At 27.6% G+C, this 22,160-nt stretch overlaps 2 protein-coding genes, 1 long non-coding RNA gene and 1 pseudogene across 14 annotated transcripts; 3 read left to right on the top strand and 1 right to left on the bottom strand.

Moving 5' to 3' along the window:
* LOC149886230 (uncharacterized) overlaps positions 1-5,848 on the top strand; it is a 194,624-nt pseudogene extending 188,776 nt beyond the window's left edge.
* A 2,944-nt stretch (positions 5,849-8,792) lies between these two features.
* Positions 8,793-10,031, top strand: LOC149886229 (uncharacterized). Its single transcript, XM_090092151.1, has one exon. It carries the CDS (start codon positions 9,387-9,389, stop codon positions 10,029-10,031), a length of 645 nt encoding a protein of 214 aa, XP_089948277.1. The 5' UTR covers positions 8,793-9,386.
* Positions 10,032-10,055: 24 nt separating this feature from the next.
* LOC149886227 (uncharacterized) lies at positions 10,056-21,719 on the bottom strand. Its single transcript, XM_090092150.1, has 22 exons — positions 21,606-21,719; positions 20,591-20,645; positions 19,407-20,279; positions 19,264-19,302; positions 18,959-19,003; positions 18,754-18,807; positions 18,377-18,473; positions 18,128-18,293; positions 17,840-18,032; positions 17,689-17,727; positions 17,078-17,227; positions 16,566-16,628; positions 16,342-16,407; positions 16,213-16,257; positions 15,937-16,008; positions 15,697-15,753; positions 14,512-15,592; positions 12,603-13,145; positions 12,314-12,451; positions 11,785-11,844; positions 11,124-11,210; positions 10,056-10,790 (listed from the first exon to the last, which is right to left on the bottom strand). The coding sequence occupies exons 2-22, from the start codon at positions 20,600-20,602 to the stop codon at positions 10,651-10,653; spliced, it is 4,020 nt and encodes a 1,339-aa protein (XP_089948276.1). The 5' UTR covers positions 20,603-20,645; positions 21,606-21,719; the 3' UTR covers positions 10,056-10,650.
* Positions 10,900-20,135, top strand: LOC149886228 (uncharacterized). Of its 12 annotated transcripts, none has more exons than XR_016453895.1 (8): positions 10,901-11,529; positions 12,512-12,666; positions 12,811-13,152; positions 14,521-14,979; positions 15,711-15,778; positions 19,114-19,156; positions 19,412-19,460; positions 19,950-20,135. It is a non-coding gene; the product is annotated as an uncharacterized LOC149886228 (long non-coding RNA). The 12 variants fall into 12 exon arrangements; XR_016453887.1 differs by having other exon boundaries at positions 10,904-11,529; positions 12,512-13,152; positions 14,521-14,713; positions 14,928-14,979; XR_016453892.1 differs by having other exon boundaries at positions 10,905-11,529; positions 12,512-13,152; positions 14,521-14,590; positions 14,928-14,979.
* Positions 21,720-22,160: the final 441 nt, after the last annotated feature.

The following is a 22,160-nucleotide window of genomic DNA, read 5'->3' as shown; positions in this document are numbered from 1 at the left end:
GCTATGGTACTAAATTTTGCATGGCAACAACTTATTTTTACATTAACGTTGTTTTAACAGTATTTTACATGCGCTAAGTACACAATATTGGGGGTATGTATTAAAATGAGATTCACAATTCTTATGAGATTATTTTTTTTGGTTAGTAAGGATACCTTACTTTGCATAGCATAGCAACAACATATTTTCGGTAGTTGTTAGTAATTTAATTACTAACACTAACAGTAATTTAATTACTTTTAATTTTAATTACTAACACTTGTAGTAACTTAATTAATAACAAGTATTAATAGTCCGGACGGCATATATATTATAACATTAAACTTTTAAATACAAAATACTTGTTACAATAATAATTTAGATATGGTTTTATTAAACTTAGACATTCATAATTTTCTCCAAAAAAACAATCTTAGTATTTCAAAACAATATATTTCTGAAGATATATTAAAATTTATTCAGCCAAAATTTGCTGATTTTAAAGACGTTGATTTTAGACATGCTGTTCAACGATTTGTTTACTTGTATAAAAAAAAGTCGAAATTTGCAAACTATACTGTCAAAAATTTTGAAAAGAAGTTTGTAAGCTGGCTTAATGAATATTTAATTGTCAGAAAAAAAGACAATGAACCAACTGCAAGTAGACGTGGTCGAAAACCAGTTGCATTTGATAATAGTTCTAATAAAACTAAAAAACGGCGTGTATCTTGTTTAAGTGAATCTCATTCATCCAATGAATTATTTTTTGCTGCTAATAAAAAATTTAGAGATGAATCTATTATTATTGCTGCCAAGAACGTTTTAAATATTTAAATACAGATAAAGCAACTAAATATTCAGCAGACGAAGCACTGGCTTTAATAATTAATGCAAGTCTGACAAAAGCTTCCTATCAATTGGTTAGAAGCGGAGCCTTGGAGAAAGAATATAACATTTACCCTGCTTACAATGATGTCAGAGATGCAAAATTGAAATGTTATCCTGCAAACATAACAGTGGAGGACTATTCAGCTTCAGTTCCTTTAAAAGATTTAATAATTCATACTTTGATAAGAATCTGTGCAGTTCGGGAACCTGTGCTAAGGCACTTAATATTGAACGACAAAGCAATAAAAACAATGACACTAACGTGTAAGGCTGGTTTTGATGGTGCTACTGGCTAAAGTATTTATAAACAAGTTTTATCAGAACCTGACATTAACAGAGATTTAAAGCGTGAAGAATCATTATTTATTACTTGTGTAGTACCATTAGATTTGACTGGATTTAACAACAGCAACGAAAAGGTGCCTATTTGGAAAAATCAAAAGTCGTCCTCCACAGGCAATTCGCGAGGTTAGAATTATTTTGTTCTATCTCCAATTTTAAAAGTTGGGAGAATATGAGTTATTAATTTTAGTTAGTAATAATAACTTTTAAAATACGCATTATTTTATAAATTTTTTTAAAATAATTTGCTTAAACATAAATTATTTAAAGCATAAGTTGTTATTCCTTTAAAAATAAAAGCTAAAACTTTAAACAATTTTTACTTTTAGAAAAAATCAAAAACTTTCTCCCAACGTTTAAACTTGGAGATAGAACAAAATAATTCTAACCTCGCGAATTGTAAACCCATAAGATTTGCATACAAAATGGAATCCAAGGAATCTGTGATTGAAGAAGATCAGTACATTAAAAGTGAGATAGAAAGCTTGGGAATGATTTTCTTTGAGGTTTGTAGATCTTCTATTGAAGTAATTTGTATTATTGAACATACAGTGATTGATGGGAAGGTTCAAACGATATTATTGTTTTATAATTTTTTGATGCAATTTAAAGTTGACTATGTTTTCTTGCACTATTTTTGCTTTTAATATTCCTAAAACATTATTTACCTAAATACTCAATTGTTATTCAATATAGGTGGGTCAAAAATCCGATAAAATATTCAAATATCAATTTACCACTTTGTAACTAAGGAGAGTATCCGGAAACTAAGCAATATAAGTATCCATAGCAACTAAATTTAAAAAATTATCACTTTTGTAAGAAGTGTGATCTCATATTGGTACTCATGCCAAATTTAGTGAATATAGCACTTATAAAATATCTGCAGATAACAAAAGTAAGTTGTTGCTAAGCAAAATAAAGGTATCCATAGCAACGAAATAAAAAAATATTACCTTCATAAAAAGCGCAGACATCATATTAGTACTCATACTAATTTTAGTGAATATAGCTCTAATATTAAATTAGTTACGAATTTTGTCCAGTAAAAGTGAATTCTGGCCCACTGCAACGGTAACGTCACTATTTAATGGCTTATTTAAAGTTCGCTTTAATTGGGCTTCTTTATTATTACGTAGCTACGTAATAATAAAGAAGCCCAATTCGTTTCTATTTTATCTAAGAAATTTTCGGTCATTATGTAAAAACGCCACATTTTTTATACCTACGCGTAGGTATAAAAAATGTGGCGTTTTTACATATTGACCGAAAATTTCTTAGATAAAATAAAAACAAATTAGTATTGATGTTCATATATTATATTATATTTTATATATATAGTGCTATTTACTTTCACACCTCCTATTTTTATTGCAGGTTATAAAAGATCGTCATCTAAAAGTTATAAAATGTATAGTAAACAATACCTTTAAACCAACTCAATGTACTCTAAACTAGATCTGAAAAAATTAAAATACGAAAACGTTAATATTCGCTATTTTTTCAACTGGATGACGTATTTAGAAAATGAAAATTATTTAGAAATTAAACCTAGTTTTCACTGCTGTTTATATTTTTAAAATTTTGAATGGAGTAGTTCACTAAACATGGAACCATTGCGCTCTAGGTAGCTACAAAATTTCTTGATATTTCGTATTATATATTACCTCTCAAGTTATACATGTACTCAGTGCCGGTTTTAGCACTACCAGCGCCCTGGGCGAGATTTCTACGGCGCCCCTAGCTCAATTGAACCCCATACAAAAAAAGGCTAAATTTCGCCCCTTTATATTCGACGCCCTGGACCATCGCCCAACCAGGCCCTACCCTAACGCCGCCGCTGCATGTACTAAAGTATTCAAGTAAATGATCTCAATTTCTTTTCATCATCCGCGTTATTTCTTAAAATATTATGAATGCCTTGCTATATAAAGTTAGGCTTAAAACTTGGTTCTATTGCTGTTATTTTTAATAAGTAAAAGCAAGTTGATATGACTGGTTGGGCGAGCCCAAAAATTTTCGACGAATCCGACAGACTTTAAGAGAATTGAATTTCTATTGTTTAAAACGTCCATCTCTAAATTAAATTAAAACGTCCATCTCTAATACTTCCACGATTGAAGATACCTTAAGCTGCTTACTCCAAAAGACGTCTTGTTAAGATGTCTTAAGGACATCTTAAACTGGTTGTTCCGACAGACGTCATGTTAAGAAGGCTTGCGAACGTCATAAACTTGTTGTTCCGACAGATGTCTTGTCAAGATGTCTCACGGATGTCTTAAACTGGTCATTCTGAAAGACATCTTAAACTGGTTATTCCGAAAGAAGTCTTAAACTGGTTATTCCGAGAGACGTCTTATTAAGATGTCTTAAGGACGTCTTAAACTGGTTGTTGGAAGATGTCTTAATGAGGTGTTGAAAAGCCGTCTTAAACAAGTCTTTAACTAGTTGTAGACGTCTAGACGAGTTAAAGACAAGTTACACACGTCTTAAAGTCGTCTTATGTTGGGTGGGTACCTTGCATATTTTTTGACGTATTTGATCTCAAGCTGAATAAGCTGTTAGTAATTTGATTTTTATTATTTATGATTTATGGCATTATAGTACAGTTAACACTGTTTTAGATGTTGTAACAGTACAAAGCATTGGGAGTGCATTATCTTGCAGTAATTTATTTAGTAAGTGATAATTGATTGTTGATTATTTGGTTTTTTTCAGTTTAAATGACTATATATGTGATAATGTAAGTAATTATTTACACTTTAGCAAGATCAAACAATGCATGGATTGGTGGTACAGTTGCTAAAAGTGTGTGTGGATATTCAGCAAACCCAGACTATCCACACCAATATGCTAAATGCTATGGTTAGTTAAGGGAATAAAATGGTGCAGGCTTTACGTTTACCAGACGGGATAATATTTCCGATGGACACCATGGAAGCTTTTGATGCAATTGAAATGAAGCTAAAAGATATCAATATTGCAAACATAATTGTAAGATAATACTTATGACCTAGATATTAATTTAATGTACAGTTCAATATAAAATAGGAAAGCAATATAAATGAGTAGAAGCAACTACTTATCTATATTTCTTTCCTATTTTATAATGAACTCTAAGCTTTGTTAATTTTAGTATAATATTTTTAGTCTACCGTATTTTAAGATTGCAATATCAGTATTCTGGTGTTTAGTAAATATCATGTATCATTCATACCAACTGTATACGCATTTTTGCTATTATATAACACATTTATTAATTTTTATATTGTTTAAAATAACCTTTTTTAGATTATCTTAATGTGTTTGATTAAATGTTTTGCAGGTTAACTTTCTAGCCGGTATCGGAGGGAGAAAAGTCGACGAAGCTGTTTGCCGTATGATGCAGCAGTTGTTTAACAATAACTTAGCTCTGCAATTTAATTGTCAGCGAGGGCAGTCAAAAAAAGTGTTAAAGGGTACTGAGCTATTTCAAGTGATTTATAGTGAGTATTCATAGTTTTAAATAAATTTTGGTAATATTTCTCTGCTATTTTGCCAGATATTAAATACAGCTGAACACATGTAAATTTTGTTTGGTTAGTTTTAAAAATTGTGCACTCTATTGTTATGTTTAGTAAAAACCCTTATTGTTAAGATCAGGCCTGGATAAACCGTTAGGCAAACAAGGCATTTGCCTTGGGCACCAAGAGTTTGGGAGCGCCACAAGTCCTCAAGAAATATTTTTTTTTAACAAATTTAAGTCCAGAAAAATAGAATAAGTGCAATGAAAATGAAGAAATACATTACAATAAAAATTCACATTCAAGTTTGGTAAAATCTTGAATGCTTATAAATTAAGCTAAGAATGAGCCGGTTTTTTCTATTTAGCTTTTTTTTAAACTAATTATTTTTTTCACGCTTTAATGACTTTTTTTTTTGTGCTTTAAAGACTTCACTTGAGGATATTTTTTTATTAACAACGTAAAACTATTATTAAAGCTGTTTTATCGTTTGTTTTATCATTTTTATTGATTCTGATATAAAGGAATTATTTATAGGAGTTTACACCTTAAGTTTGTTGCTTTTTAGCCTTATTTTGCATAATTTTTTAATTTTTATGTAAATTACATTTTCGTTTTACATCATTTAATCATTTTTATTTACATCTTTTTGCATACTTTTTTCAATTTCAGATCCCAAAATGAAACGTTTTCATTTTCTTTACAATTAATTTTAATACAGAAATACTTTATTGTAGGTTTTATATGAGTGATAGTAGTACAAACTACAAACATATTTGTTAACAACTGTTTTCTTTGCATAATATTGAACATACCAGCGGTCACAGTCAGCGAAAAATCAGGGGCCCCGGCCAGAAGGGGGCACCGATGTGGGTTTGTGCCTTGGGCACTAAAATGGCTTAATCCGGCCCTGGTTCAGATTTTCAAAGACGATAAGAATATTGTGTATTTAAGATTCTTTAACTACTGGAAATGTAATATTTTCTATAGAAGCCTTAAAGCTTAACAACCTGACGTCGACATGCACGATGAAAAATTTCGAAATGTCCCTTGCAAAATGACTTATTGGTGCTCGCGATCGAGATGGTAATAGAGCTAAGCATGGCGAAGCAAGAAAACAGTCTAACAAGCTCTAATTTATTCATACTTTTTTTTGTATAATATAATATTTACATTAATAGAAAATATATATTATTCTCAACATATTGTTTATTGTTATATATATATATATATATATATATATATATATATATATATATATATATATATATATACTTCTAAGAGCGCTATTAGGTCTACACAGTAAAAAAACCGCGTTAAGGGCGACACTGTGTTTTAGCTAAAATATTCATTAAATTTTAATTTTGGCGTATTTACGTCTTTGTTTGTAGCTTTTATGTAAATTTGATATAAAAAAAAAGTCTTATTAATATTTTCTAAAAATCTCGTGTAGCCCTTAATTTTTCTGACTTTTTTATGTAGACCTTAATAAAAAATATCTTTAAAAGCTATAGTAGGACTACACATATATAAAAGTTCGTTTTATTGGAACGCTTGTTTCCGACTGCAAAACAACTTCCTTTATAAAGTCAATTATTTAATAAGAATTAATGAAACCGCATTTTTATGATTTTTTTATTTGTTTGTTTGTTTGTTTATTTATTATTAAAAGACTTACTAAATATAAAAAATAGATAAATAAGTAAACGGAATTGTATTATCGCGCTCTGGTTATGTTCATGTTGTCTCTTGGTCGATTTTTTTTGAAAAAAAAAAGTAAAAAAATGTTATACGACTCATTATTTATATACCTTCATAACTTTTATATACTTTGTTTATACTATTTGAAATAAATTATTTTTTGTTAAAAGTTTGAAAACAGTTCTGCAAACAGTGAATGGACGTCATAAACACGAAGCCGTAAGTAGCTTATTTATTAATTAAATTGCCTGGATGTGCATCGTACGAGAAAAAAATTTTGTCTCGAAAGTATTTCTGAAAGCTTTCTCTTCACTCTCGATAAAAAGTGAATATCTTTAAAATATCTTAATCAGTTTTTTTTATTTATTTATTTAGATAACATGTAAAAAGTAAAAACTAAAAAAAAAAAATTTTTGATGTAAGGAAAGGATAACATTTAAGATGATCATTGAAATATGATGATGAAAAGAAGATGAGAAAGAAAAGAATTAAAACAATAAATAGTTAAGAAAACCCTCAACTCAAATGTCTATACTTCAAAAACACTGATGCTTTCGAAATTTGAGTTCGTGCTCATTTTAGCCTAGAAGTGGGATCAAATGGTGGTGTAGATTATGGTACTTAGTCCTATAGTCTCTTCGAAACCCCACGGTGACACAACTATGGCCCTGGGGACAAAGTCACTTTAACCACTACACTAGCAATTAAGACAAAGCACAGATGTTTTACCTTCTCCCCATCTTGTCCCCTACAATTTATTATTAGCATAAAATTTTGTGTAAAAAAAATTTTTGTGTATATGATTTCGTAAGTGTTGTCTAGTCTTCTTTATTAACAGTAATACAGTGAAGAAAATTTTTGTTTGGAAAATGTATATATATATAAAATAACAACAACTTATCCTGAAGTCCGCGTGGCATAGTGGATGGTTCTAATACTGATCAAAGAGTGTTCAAGGTTCGAATTAAACCTGCGTTATACAAAAATGTTTCTTTTGGGTTATTTAAGTTTTAAATTCTTTTAACCGCGCTCATCAAACTTTTGTACGTGTTTATATTGTAAAAAGACAAGCATATATGAAACAATCCGGTGTTTTGTTGTGTATGTTTGTCAACTATGCATAGCAGTTAAACTTTTTAATCTCCGTGAATCTAGTAATCTCCCCAAAAACGTTTATACTATTTCTAATCTTAAAACTCATACTATTTCTTCCGAGAGGCAGCTACTCCTCGGTCTCAACTAGTATATGCATATACAAAGTAAATAGAATTTCTGATATTATGAAATGATAATGTTTAAGATAATCATAGGATAATGACGATAAGAGATAAAAGAGAAAGAAAACAGTTTACTGCAAAAATTAAAAAATGTTTAAACACAATTCGTAATGTTTTATATAATGAGCAAAAAGCTGATGTTGCAGTCAGTTATAGTTTTCTTTTAAATGTTGTTCAAATTCTTGCGTGTTTGAAAAAATGTATAACTTATCAACCACATGCAAAATTTTACTTTTAAATAGATAAAGTTCGCTGCTAATCACAAATTTAAATTTGATTAAGAAATATTTGCACTCAAAGCACGATTTCCTAATTGAAAAATTATTTTACGGATAGATGTGTAAAGTTAAAAAAGTTGCACTGAGTTTTATAACTGAAATCAATTAATGAATTAGTATGATATTACATTTGAATTTTACTTTGTGTAACAAGTCATGGAAGATTGCCAAATAATCGAATAAGAGCCACTATCAAAAGATTAATAGAAAAAGTTTAAAGCGACCATATAAAAAAGCAATAGAATGTCAGCTTTCTTTTTGAATCTTGATAAAAAAATTTCTTTTACCAATTGAAAAAAATTTTTAAAAAATTAAAATTAAAACCAATTTGCAAAACACTATCCTTACATTGCTTGCATAAGCCTACATAAATTTGAAACCGTTTGACTTAGAAATTTAAAATTAGAAGAACAAGTTTTTATTTGAGGAAAAAGGTACGTGGCACGAAAAAAGTAACTTGAATATGAAAATTAAGTTTTTTATGAGCCCGACTTATAATATCTAACGAATTTTAAAATCCGCCACCAGATTTGTAGGCTTTTTGTAACAACTTTTATGCTTCAAAAACATCTTTCCCTATTACCAGAAAACGACCTCTCCATTCATAGGTTTAGAAAATTTCGGTTGCCGTGAAATAAAAACAAAGTACTTTAAGAATTTTTATAATATATTCAACAGCATTACAAGCAAAGAAACTAGCACGATGCGATAATCTCTAACGCGCTTTTGTTTGTTAGCAGTTCAAGTTAATACACGTTTTCCGGCGGACATGTAATCGGCGCACCCCCCCTAAATTCGGTAAAACCGACAGTTTACGAGTCTGCTGGTTTGGTGCATTTTACAGAATCGGAATTCGAACGGTATTGGGTTTCGAACGGTACGAAAAAATTCATAAATAAACAGTTTACTTTTGCTTAATCACGTTTTAATATTTCACTCAAACTTAACTTCTCAAACCTTTGAAGATGTCTCCTCTGACACATTTTATTGAACTAATTAATGATGAAAATTTAATAAGATTTCTACAGCACCATAGAATAATGGATTCTCAGAACTATTGTGAATGTGGACATGCTATGAATGTTCAAAAGTATAATCGCTGTCAAGTAAATATTTTCAAAAAGTCTTAAACTTTTAGTTAATGAGTGTTGTTATTGTTTACTTTTGCTTTGTTTAAAGGTTTTTTAAGCTAAGTTTTTGATTTTGTTGTTTAACTTAAATAATAAAGATAAACAAAGCTTTTTTAAGCTTTAACTTTTTGTATTAATTTTGTTATCAGATAAATAGATTCATCAAGTTTACTTTTCATTTAGGATAAACATATCTGGAGATGTTGCAAATGTAAAAGGACAAAAACAATAAGAAATGGTTTTTTTCAAAGTTCTTCTTCACTTAGTATTAGCGATATTCTACAACTTATGTTCTTATGGGTTGCAGAGGTCCCTGTTACAACAGCCAGTGATATAGTTGGTGTTTGCAGCAATACATCAATTCAGTGGTACCAGTATTTCAGGGACATCTGTTCCTTTAAATTAATTGATGTTGCTAATATGAATCAGTTAGGTGGTCCTGGCCATGTTGTTGAAATAGATGAGACATTGATGTTTAAAAGAAAGAACAATGTAGGGCATGTTGTTGAACAACATTGGGTATTTGGAGCGTATGATGTAACAAATAAAAAAGGATATTTAACCCATGTAGAGGATCGATCTGCTGCATCATTGATTCCCTTAATTCAAAGATGGGTGGCTGTTGGTTCTACCATTCATTCAGATCAATGGGCTGCCTACAATAATTTGAAAAACATGGGCTATAACCATCTGACAGTAAACCACACAACTAACTTTGTTGATCCTGTAACCCAAGCAACATCAAACCATGTTGAGGCCTTTTGGAGTCGAATAAAGAGAAGATTGAAGTTTGTTTGCGGATCACAAGGTGATTTAAAGTGGAGTCGACTTGATGAAGCTATATACAGGGAGTATTTTGCTTTCAAGTCTGAGAATCTTTGGCAAAACTTTACTCTTTATTTGCAACATATACATGACAAGTATCCTCTCTAATGAAATAAAATAAAAATATTTTCAGTTTATTTTGCTTTATTAGAGTTTATAAAAAGTTTTTTCTGTATAAAATTTAGTTGAAAAATGAAACTGTTTATTTATGAGTTTTTTCTTCCGTACATTTGCAACATCTCCAGATATGTTTATCCTAAATGAAAAGTAAACTTGATGAATCTATTTATCTGATAACAAAATTAATACAAAAAGTTAAAGCTTAAAAAAGCTTTGTTTATCTTTATTATTTAAGTTAAACAAAAAAATCAAAAACTTAGCTTAAAAAACCTTTAAACAAAGCAAAAGTAAACTGTTTATTTATGAATTTTTTCGTACCGTTCGAAACCCAATACCGTTCGAATTCCGATTCTGTAAAATGCACCAAACCAGCAGACTCGTAAACTGTCGGTTTTAACGAATTTAGGGGGGGTGCGCCGATTACATGTCCGCCCGTTTTCCAATTCTGGTTATTTGTAGCTGTAGCATTGTTAATTAAAGCATCCGTTAGACAAAGGCGAAGTGTTAATGCAAATCTAGTTGACTAAACTCAAATATAAGCAAGTAATTCACTTTTAGGACCCCTAATATAATAAAAAATCGCAAGAAAGGAAAAATATAACTATGATTATAAAATGTTAATGTCTTTTAAACGTTCTTTCTTTTTATTTAAACTTTTCATTCGTTCATTTGTAAGTTTGGTTCGAGCTGTTTTATATGGAATTTCCTTCAAAAACTCTTCCAAAAACTCAAGCAATTCTTGTTTACCTAAAAAAAAAAATAAGTTAGAGATCTTCACTGCTAGCACAGTCAATTGAAAAAACAGTTAGTGTTCTAAAGCTTATTTTTGTCATGATGTAGTTTGATATATTGCCTTATACAATATCTCTTAGTTGTTTGTTTTATATTTTTTATTAGTTAAGCAGAAATTAAGATTATAATTATTTATAAGTATATATCTATATTTATATAGAACTATGGTTTTAAAATATTTATTTGTTATTTTTTATGCTCATGATTATATTTCAGATTTTGTAAAGCATAATCAAAAGCATAGTTCTTAGCGTAAAAGATTTCATAGTTTTTAAAAATGGAGATTACTTGGCATTTTGTTGTCATCAATGCAACTTTGAAATTTATCCAGCAGTATTTTTTCATCTCTTTGCATCCAAACATGATACTCTCTTTCTAAAAAATAAAATGAAAAAAATGATAATATTGGTTAGAGCATATTTGTGCAAAATAAAAAAGAAATATTTTTCAAAAAAAAAATACACATATATATGTAAATATACTCTACACCAATATCATGTTTACATTATACTAGTGTAGAGTATATATATAACTATTAGGAGAAGTTTAGTCATGTTAAATCTGGTTTATTTGTTATGTCTTTTTTCAAATGTTTAATATATTTTAATTTTTTCATTTATTCTGTATGTTTTGTTTTTTTTATTTTAGCAAATAAAAATGTGATGAATAACATTGGAGCGCCATGTGTCTTGAGGTATTTCTCTTTTATTTCAGTCATTTGTTTTTTTGTTTTGTTTTGTTTTGTTTGTTTAATCTTTAAAAAGCTTTAAAATGTTTGTTTTTTTTCTAAGCCAATAAATGTTGGCTGCCAAATTTTATAGAAACATTTATTATAAATATGATTCTCTAGTTTACAGATAGTTTTATTTATATCTCAGAAGCATTCAAACAGTTAACCATTTCAAAAAAACTAATTAAAAATTATATTTGTTACTAAATAATTAGTTACCTGCCAAATCTTTTTGTGGCTCTTCCACTTTTTGTCTCTTTTTGTTTCTTTTCACAATTTCTAAGAGAACAAATGATACAAGTTACAAAAAACCATACTTTTTAATAATACTAAATTCTGACAGTCAAATTAAGAACAGTGTTTAAAATTTTGAATGTAGATCATTCAGTTACACTGAGGTAATTTTTGACCTTTTACATGATTTCAAGAGGTAGTTAAAATTTAAATAAGAATGTGAAACTTTTGAAACAAAGTACTTTTATTTATTAAAAGCTGAATTAAATGAAAAATTTTTAGCAAAAATATAAGATAAAATTTATGGGATATTATGGAAACTTAAATTTAGAAATGTAAATTTAGAAACATTAGAGCAGTTCTGAAATGTTTAAGTTTCTGCATAAGTTTGGACTTTTTGTGCAAATTTATGCAAAAAGACTTTTTCTTATATTATTAAGAAAACATAAAATACTAAAGCTATTTATATTTTATTTAAAATTTACCACCAATTTCAACAAAAACTGTAAACTACCTTTTTGACTTTCAGCTGATGAATCTGCATAAGCTTTATCTATGTCATTTTTAGGTTCGACATCAGCTTTGTTAGACACAAGATTAATAGTTTGAGGGAACCTTGAGCTCTCATTAAGTGTCTTGGAACAACTTCCATCTTTTTAAGAAAATAAAATCAAAAAGATATAAGTTTGAAAAAATTTTTTTTTTTTTCTAGTTTGTTCTAAGAGCTGAGCTAAAGTGCTCTTTTTCCTACATCAAACATCTGTATGATAAATTCTCAAATTATAATAAAAAGTTAAACCTACTTGAATCAAAATTAAGAAGATGTCTTCCAACTTTAGTTATCTCCATCAAGGCAAGTGGTACTTGGTAGGTGTTCTCATTTATTTCTTTTGAATGGCCCATATGCTTAAAAAATACTGCTCTATCCTTTTCAGGTAAATCAAGGGCAGAAAATAATGTACTCACTCTATGTCGATTTGTAGTGGCTTTCAAGTTTTCTGGTTTTTTTAGATTTAATTTTTGAATGACACTATGAACAGCATTCCAACCAGATGTATGTCCTTCAGAATTTCTTGTACATGCAAATAAAAACTTATTTCCTTCTGGTATATTTACCTCTCTTCTTATATCGCTATTAGCTATAATTTTTAATGCTGGAAGGGTATCTGGAGGAATAAGAACAGGAACTAGATGATTGTTTCCTTTTCCAGACATAAAAGTTATTTTTAAAGTTTCAACTAGCTTTTGATCAATCTCATCTAGACCAAGCAAGCGTTGTTTGTCTATCCATGTGTTTTCAATAGCTTGCTGGTATTCATCAAGATGAAGCCTGGCTGGTTCACCACCTTATATGTAAAATGCAAATATAAAATTTAAAGTTTGTTTTATATAACTAGTTTTATATAAAAAAAAAACAGCTTCAAAATTTTAATTTTTTCTACTTGGATTATCCTTTTATTTGTTTTTCTAATATATATCACATTTTGTATATATAAAAACTTAATATAATATTAAGACATGAATAAGGACAATAATGATAATAATAGAAGTAATAATGATGATAATAATAATAATAATGTTAATAATAATAATAATAATAATAATGATAATAATAATAATAATGATAATGATAATGATAATGATAATGATAATGATAATGATAATGATAATAATAATAATAATAATAATGATAATGATAATGATAATGATAATGATAATAATAATAATAATAATAATAATAATAATAATAATAATAATAATAATAATAATAATAATAATAATAATAATAAAAATAATGATAATAATAATAATAATAATAATAATAATAATAATAATAATAATAATAATAATAATAATAATAATAATAATAAATAGTAATATTAAAAATAATATTATTAAATAAAATATATATAGTTATAATGATATTAAGTAAAATACATTAAAAGAAAAATAATAATAATTATTATTATTACTATTACTTTTATTATTATTACTATAAAAGTCTTAAAAAAAAAAAGATATTTATTGACGCTTAGCCTTTATATTTTTGCCATATATTTATAATAATGATCTACCATTTAATATGTTTAATCTACTAGGTTTGTTTAGTTTACCAATATAATTAATTATTTGTATTATTTAAATATGTTAATATTCTATTCGAAGAACAATTTTATTTTAATCAAAGAAAAATCTCAAATACTGTTTTATGAGGATTCTTGTTTTATTTTTTATTTATTTATTTTTTTTTTAGCAAAAACTATTGATTTATTAATCATGTGTTATAATTCTTGACCTTGTTATATCAGTTAAAAAGTAGGCATAGATTTTAAAAAAAGATCTTGTATACAAATAACATAAAAAATTAAGTAAACAGATTTTAAAGCCACAAAGGTTGTGAGAACAGCAAGCTTTTATGTCAATTTCACAAATATTAGTTGAAAACCTTTATGTTTTACAAAATATCTTTTACAGTAAAAAACCACAACATTATGTTGCTAAATTAACACTATTTAAAATTACATTAACATCAGTTACAAGCTCTAATTTTTTTTTTTTTAAGCTTAGATAAAATTGTATTTGTAATTATAACAAACTAAGATTATGCAAGTTATATGGAAGTAGTTCATCCTGAAATGATATGATGTTAATAGCTGATATTTTTTTAGAATTTGTTAAATAGTATAAAAAACAATAGTTGTAATTCCATACCTCTTCTAGCATTTAGCAATGTAAGTCTTGCACATGCGCAATCCCGAAGCTCAACAAAACATTCAGAGTCAAACCATTGGTAGGAGTCTTTTGCTAAATCTGCCATTTTTGTAATTACAAAATTGCGAAAAGCAATGACATCTTCTTCAACTGGAAGTTCAGATGGTTTACGGGATTTTACGTTTTTGTTTTTATTTAGTTGGTAAGTGGCATCTCCAAAGATAAAGTCCTCCCACATTTCTAAAACACTAACAAACTTGTCAGTTTCACTAGCATCACTGTCATTTGCTTCTGATAAATATAATGCTTTTAGAACTTTTGCAGCACGTTTTATTAAATAAAATAAATTTTGTTTTAAACCAGCTTTGATCCCTGAATCTGCCTTTTTGGTAAAAATATCTATTGCTTCTCTTAAGGCAAAGAAGTTAGAGCGCAAAAACATACTACTAGAATCTTTACTTTGTGTTGGTAAGTTTTTGCAGTGTAAAAATAGGTTGTAAAGATGTGCTAATTGTCTCATGGCATTTCTGACAGAGCTTCTTGCTTCCATAACTTTATCAAGTTTTCTCTTTTCTTTATCATAAAAGACTGAACCAATTTTAAGAATTGTTATGTCTTTTAGGCAAATCTGACCAATTTTATCTGTTCGAAAATGTGATAAAATGTTTTTTTTAAATTCATCACTTAATCTTGCTTCTTCAGGTAATCTTAGAAGCCCCACTGGAACAGGAAGAACTTTTTGACATGAGTGTTTTTGACACGACTTCACATGATTGTGCCAGAATCGTTTTGAAACAAACACAAGGCATTGACTGCAATAACTAATTTCCATATATTTTTGAGCCTCTCGTTCTCTTTCATATTTTGGTTCCGCTTTTCCAGCTTCAGCTACATTGACTTCCAAAATCCCTTTTCTTTTAAACATTCCAAAAGCTTCATCTCTTTCTTTTTTCGATTTAATTGATATGGCAACTTCAACTTCTGGATGACTTTTGTGCATAAGCTTTATGTGTCTTGTTAAATATGATGTATAATTTTTACAAAAAATGCAAAATCGATGTGGCTTCTTTTTTCTTACATTCTAAAATTTAGAATTTTAAATTTCAATTTCTGAAAATTTTGGGATTTAAGTTTATTCAGATTGATTTATGAATTGTGTAAAAAAAATGTATTTTTAAAAGGTACCTTAACTTTTTTAGGCATTTCTTCATCAGGCAATGTTGGTTGGCTGTTTTGACCTACCTAGAATATTTAACAATAGTATGAAGTAAGAGATGTTTTCTTTTTTAATAGTTTTTCTTAATTTTATTTCATATAATGCTAAGAAAGATTTAATATGTTTAATATAAAATCAGTGTTTTTCTTAGTTTTTAAAATGTGAAGTACTTAAAATATTTTTTATAAAAAAGTCAACTTAATTTTTACCTGAGATTTGTCTGTCACGTCATCTATCATAAAAATGCTTGAAGCTGTTTTGGCATTTTTGATATCGGATATCTGCAAACAAATGTGATTAATATATTTGCTACATTAATCAAAAATAAATCAAAAAGCAATAAACTTAACTTGATTTTGATCACTTTAAGCATGGAAAAGTTATTCATAATCAAATAACATTTAAAATATTAAATGAAGTAACACTGAAAACATTTTGTGTATTTAAAATTGTTTTCAGCTTAATAAATGAAATAATAAATTTACCTCTAAAACTAAGTTGTAGTTAAGAGCTTCAAAATCAATGTCATCCTAAAAAATCATTAGCATTTTGTTTAAATCAAATCATATCATAAATGCAAAGTGGTAGTAAATTAAAGTTAAAACTTCACATACCTCACTGGAATCTGATCTTGATGTGCTTTCATTTTCTAGAGTATCAATTCTTTCTTCATCACAGGACTGTAAATTAAATTTTTAAAAATCTATATCATTTGTTGCACATAAAATATTTCCATTAAAGTTTGAAATGCTGAATATTTTTCCTCTCAAATGATCAATTAATTTTAATCAATCTTCAAATATTAAAAAGCATGAATTTGTTTACAAAAGCAGTATACCTGTGGAGTTTGGGGTAAAGACTCTTTTTCACTTTGATGTTCTTGAGTGATTGATGAAAAAATCTATTGTAAATAAAATAAAAAGATGTTTTTTTTTTTTTTTTTTGATAATTGATAAAGTCACTAGCCAAAACCAATGTTAAAAAAAGTGTAATAACAATTGAAAAAGAAATAGAATTAACAGAATCAAAGTAGAAATCTAGTCAAATATCTTTCGAATTTTCATTATGAGTTTGAGTTTGCTTATAAATACGAGGTTTTAAAAAATATTACTCCCTATATTTAAAATATCCTTACTTTATTAAGAATATTTTTAGGGTTAGAGTACATTAGATGAACCTTTAAGATTAAATACAAGAAGTAATATAATTAAAATAATGAATCTGTTATAAGTATGTTGCAAAACATGCGAAGAAATTTTTTTTTTTTTTGCCAAAAAAATTTTGCTTTTAAATAATAATATCATGTATGTTTGTTATATATTCATTTAGTCTTTTTTTAGAAATATTTACTTGAATATTGTCTTTTTCATCACAATCTGTAGCTGCCAATTTTGTGACTTTATTAAACTGTACATCACTTCTGACTTCTTTGTCTTTTTCTAACTGTGCACTTTTCTCAACTGGTTCTATGCCATTTTTCGGTCTTTGTAATTTTTCAATCTAAATGTTTGTTTGTTTTTTTTCAATAAAAAGAAAATGATCAATTTTCTCATATAAAATAAACACTTTTTCATTATACTTTTTTAGTAACAGGAGTGAATATAACATGAATATAAAAAAAATTTCAAAAATATCTTGTTTTTTAAAATTGACTTTGAGATAACAAGAAAATAATGCTTCAAAATCAAAAAGTAACTTTAGAACTAAAAAAATCAGTAAATTGTTCTCAAAAATAAATCTTTCTCACTTAAGTTATTATTCATCCTTGTGAAGAAAAAAAAAAGTGTATTTTATGATAGCCCTAAAAAAAGAACAGCTCTAACAATGTGAAAATAATTTTAGAGTTAGGGTGCAGCAAACTTTATTTATTATAAAACAATTCATTTGGGTATTATTAAATCGTTGTGCACACAGTTATTATCTTATAAAGTGTGGATAAAATTTTTAAAAGGTTTTTTTACCTTTGATATTCTTTTTTGTTCTGTCTTCATTTGAAATTCCTGAGTTAAAAAAAGGTTTTTTAGTAACATTTTAAGTAAATCACCAGGGAATGCAAATAATTGGCAAAATATAAAAATGAGTAGGTAAAACTTGAGAAGAAAATATAAAAACCTCAGCATGCCACTTTAGATTATCAACTCCATAAAAGTAGAGAATTTCATCACCAACACAAATGTCTTTCAAAGCAAATAAACATAAATGAGGAACATCACAATGCAAAATCATTTTCATATGTGCATTTGCAAAGTATTTTGAGTCATTAACATAGCGTCCTAAGTATTTATTGTATGGAGTTGCGTCAATGCTAAATAAAAATTTTTGTTTTAAAAGAATGTCAATATAAATAAAGAAAACATTATAAAATTTAGATGAATTTTAGAATAAAAATTAGTTTAGTACCAGTATTCAATATTTTTGTGTAAAAAGTCATAAACATAACTGCCAGCATTTGTTTCTTCGTATAACTTTTCTTTATTTTCCAGTGTGCTTTTTGCAACGCAATCCCCCCTATATTCTACTATGAAGTCTCCTTTTTTTATGCTTTTGCATGCAAACACTCCAAAACCTATACAAGTAAAACCATATTTGATATCTGTTATGTAATATTTCATTCTGATATTATTTTTTTTACATTAGAAGTTTTCTAACCTTTTGTTTGGTTAATAAATTCTCTTTTTAAATAACTTGGATCTTCTTTTAATGATATATAGTGCTTTGCTGCCTCAATTGGAGAAAGTCGTTTTCTCTAAAATTATAATTTTTAATCACTGAGTTTCTCATAAAAAATTGGCTTGCTATTTACAATATAAAAACATAGGACAGTCAAAATGTTGCTTTTTTTCCCTCTGGATTTGTATGAATAAAATTCTACAGCAAAAGTAAATTTTAATATAAAGTTTATTATAATTATTATAATATATATTTTAATTATTATAAATATTATAATGATAATTACTAAAGTCTAAGTTATATGAATGCTCTTTGTTGTTATCATTGTTGAGTTAGTAACCTAATGGGTTTGTTACCTGACTTTTATTTACTATCTTCTCTTCATGGTATGGCTGAATGCTACTTGATACCTATAATTGTATTTTTGAAATAGTTAGGAAGAAAGTTGTGTGTTATTGAAGGGTTATTTTCAGAACTACTTCTTTAAAAGTGAATTACTCAAAAGTCTGTAGAAGTTGTAAGTTTTCTTGTTTGCATGTTCTATTTAAAAAAAAAACAAACCTGCAATGTTGATGTATTTATGTCACATGCTTGAATTGGTGCACCCTAATTCAATATAAGTATTTATAATGAACTGCGTTAAATAACATTTGGAATATTGTACTACAGTTACTCTCACATTGCATGAAATAAATTTTCAGAAGTTTTATTTTTAGCCTAGTATAAAGGTGGGCGTGGAAGTCTATTTTTAATAAATAGGTATGTGAGGATGCATATTAAAAAAACAACTTTTGAAATAAATAAATTACAAGTTTGCAATAATAATGTTTGTTAATGCTATAGCTAAAACATGAAAGGTGACCTACCTTGACAGATGTTATTATACTTGACACTGTTTCTCTCCACTAAAAAAAATGTTTTTAATGAGCTTGTTATATATATCTTTAGTATATTTTTATATCTAAATTTCAAAGTCAAAGTGAAATTAAAGCTTTTCTTTTCTTATTACCTCAGATATGGTTGGTCTAGCCGTTGGATTGTCTTGCCATGTAGTCTCGATCAGGTTAGTAACTTTAACCACATTAATTGTATTTTCCGTATATAAACCGGTAATGTGGCTTATGTTTGGTCGTTTTCCAGATTTGATTGCATCAAGCAAAAGTATATCTTTAAACAATGGTATAACACCATGCCATGCTGTGGAAAAACTGCTAAAAAGCTCGAATGCAGTTATTGCAAGAGCGTACATATCGGATTTTTTGTTTGGAGATTCCACCTCACAATTACACAGTTCAGGACTTGTGTAGGCAAGGGTCATTCCTTGATTGTTGGGCTTCGTCATATTACATGTAACTGTTGCTTTTATATCAACAAAGTCATCAAAGTCGCTGACTTTTAAAGTTACATTGTACTGATGCCCTGTCACTAAAATGTTTGAAAGCTTGATATCTCTATGAACTATATTGTGTTCGTGCAAATATTCAATTCGTTCTGACATTTGTAAAAGAAAATCTAATCTTTGTTGAAATAAAAAAATTTTCTCTTCATTTAGGAGATCAATCAGCTGAGACAGATTATTGACTTCCATTTGTTCGATGTTAGTGGCGCATAATTCAAAAAACAAAGCGGTTGGCCTTACAGAATAACCTAGAAAGTTTACAACATTTTTATCTTGTAGCTTTTTTAATTTTGTTGCAATTAGCATTGTTTTTCTTTGAGAAAATTGGGTTTTAATCAACTTCACGGCCGTTTGTTTGTTTCCTAAGTTATACTTGAAGACTGAAGCTAATGTTCCTTCACCTATTTTGGAAACCAAGTTTATAGGCATATCAAATACTTCATAGTTTTTTATGGAGTCCGTTTCAGCAACATCTTTTACAAGCTGTAATATAAATCAGTAATGATAACGTTTAGAGTTTAATTATGCTAAATTTATAAATCAGTGACGTAACAACTTATGATGAGATAATAGTGAATGCTGCACTGAATTTTTGAAAATATTAGTGATCCAAAACCTTTATTATCTTAGATTTTCTTGTCAGGTTATACCAGATTTATAATTACTCAGTTGATTATTAATCAGTTAAGTAATGATAAAAATTTGATAAGTAAGTAATGAAATTTAATAATATCTGATTCTCCAAGAAAATTTATCTATATAATAATACTATATTAAAAAGTAAATTTGCTTACCTTAGAACTCATTTTCAATAGTCCTCAGAATTTCGGAAAACAGTTAAAAATATTTCTAAATATAAAGTTTTAAGTTAATGTTGCTTTTGATGTGGCATGTATGATTTTAATGTAGAAAAAACATTAATTTCTCTACTTAATGTAAAACCATGTTAAGTAGATGTTCAGTTGTTTATTATACTTTATTCAAATTTTGTTCACTGTACTAACAAACCAAGAGAACGTGTTTATGACAGTAATGATAAATAAAAAGTTTTGTTAGTTTTATTTATTTGTGTAAGTAATCCAGTCAACTACGTTAAATTACAGGTGAATAAAAGATTTTACATCTCTTTAAAAATTTTTCCAAAGTTTGAAACTTATAAGAAATTCAATTTATATGCCATGAAATTCGGTTTCCGAATTTGCACATTACAGTAGCTAATGTAGAAATTAGGCAAATTTTATGAGATGCATAAACATTTTTTAAAAAATCAACAAGCGTTTTTTTTTAACGCTCAAGCTTCAATGTTCAACTGAAATCCACGTCTATTTTTTATTATAAACACTTTTGTTTTAGAAAACATTTCCAATTATTTGAAAGATGATAGTAAATATAGAATAAACATAACTTAAAAATGGTTTTCATTTATAACTAGGTAATCTCAACTTGGGTTACCTTTATTACTGTTCTAAGATTCTTGATATTAAGTTACAGTAATTTTGAAATACTCCTTATTATTTTGTTTTATCTCCCGTTTTAAATGTTGGGAGAAAATGAATTGTTTATTTTAGTTAGCAATAATAACTTTTAAAAAACGCTTTATTTTATACATTTTTTTCTAAATAATTTGCTTAAACAAATTATCTAAAGCATAAGTTTTTTGTTTTTTTTAAATTACAGCTAAAACTTTAAACAATTTTTACTTTAAGAAAAAATCAAAAACTTTCTCCCAACGTTTAAACTTGGAGATATAACAAAATAATTCTAACCTCGCGAATTGTTTAACACAAAACTTTAAAAAATAAGAAATACCTTTCTATCACTTACTCTTCACAGTCTTCTTCGGTCACATATGCCTTATGATATCTCCTAAAGGCTATTTAAACGTTTTCAAGGAGTCAATTTCGCGTTTTTAAAATGAGAATTAAAGTAAATCGGAAACATTTTGAAAAGAATGAAGTCAAATTCCAGTGATGGATAGAAACCAACTTCTAAGTTTACCGACTTATTAAGCAGATGAATCATTAAATTAACGACTTTTAAACTTCATAACAACTTTTTAACAGTAAAAGGTTACTCGAAAGGTATTAGAATCTTTGTTTGCTTTTCTTTTGTTAACCCGTTCTTAATTTATTTACTTCTACTTAATTGTTCTTAAATCCAATTTCCACTCTCAATCTTAATTAGGCTAAAAATCTGATTTCACTTCCTAAAACTGTTATGCAAAATATCACTAGTTAAATTTAAGTTTTCTGGTTCGGAAACTAAGTGTTACTAACAACTGCCTCATTTTTAATATCGCGAATATTATTCCTTTGTGAGCTTTTTTAAAAGTGTTGTTAATCTTCAATTGTATCTTTGAGAAGT

Source organism: Hydra viridissima, unplaced genomic scaffold (genome assembly GCF_058129835.1).
Source record: "Hydra viridissima isolate aposymbiotic clone 2 unplaced genomic scaffold, HvirCarnegie_v1 scaffold_7, whole genome shotgun sequence".
Lineage (NCBI taxonomy): Eukaryota > Metazoa > Cnidaria > Hydrozoa > Anthoathecata > Hydridae > Hydra > Hydra viridissima.
Note: the sequence above shows the minus strand (reverse complement) of the source record. Positions and strands in the feature narration are given on the sequence as shown.

Bases quoted from the DNA above. Each gene is read 5' to 3' on its own strand.
- LOC149886229 (XM_090092151.1), top strand. From the start codon at position 9,387: ATGTTCTTATGGGTTGCAGAGGTCCCTGTTACAACAGCCAGTGATATA.
- LOC149886227 (XM_090092150.1), bottom strand. The intron at 19,004-19,263 runs GTAGGTCACCTT...ATATTGAATTAG, and splicing joins GTATAATAACATCTGTCAAG to GGTGCACCAATTCAAGCATG. The intron at 16,408-16,565 runs GTATACTGCTTT...TTTAATTTACAG, and splicing joins CTTTACCCCAAACTCCACAG to TCCTGTGATGAAGAAAGAAT.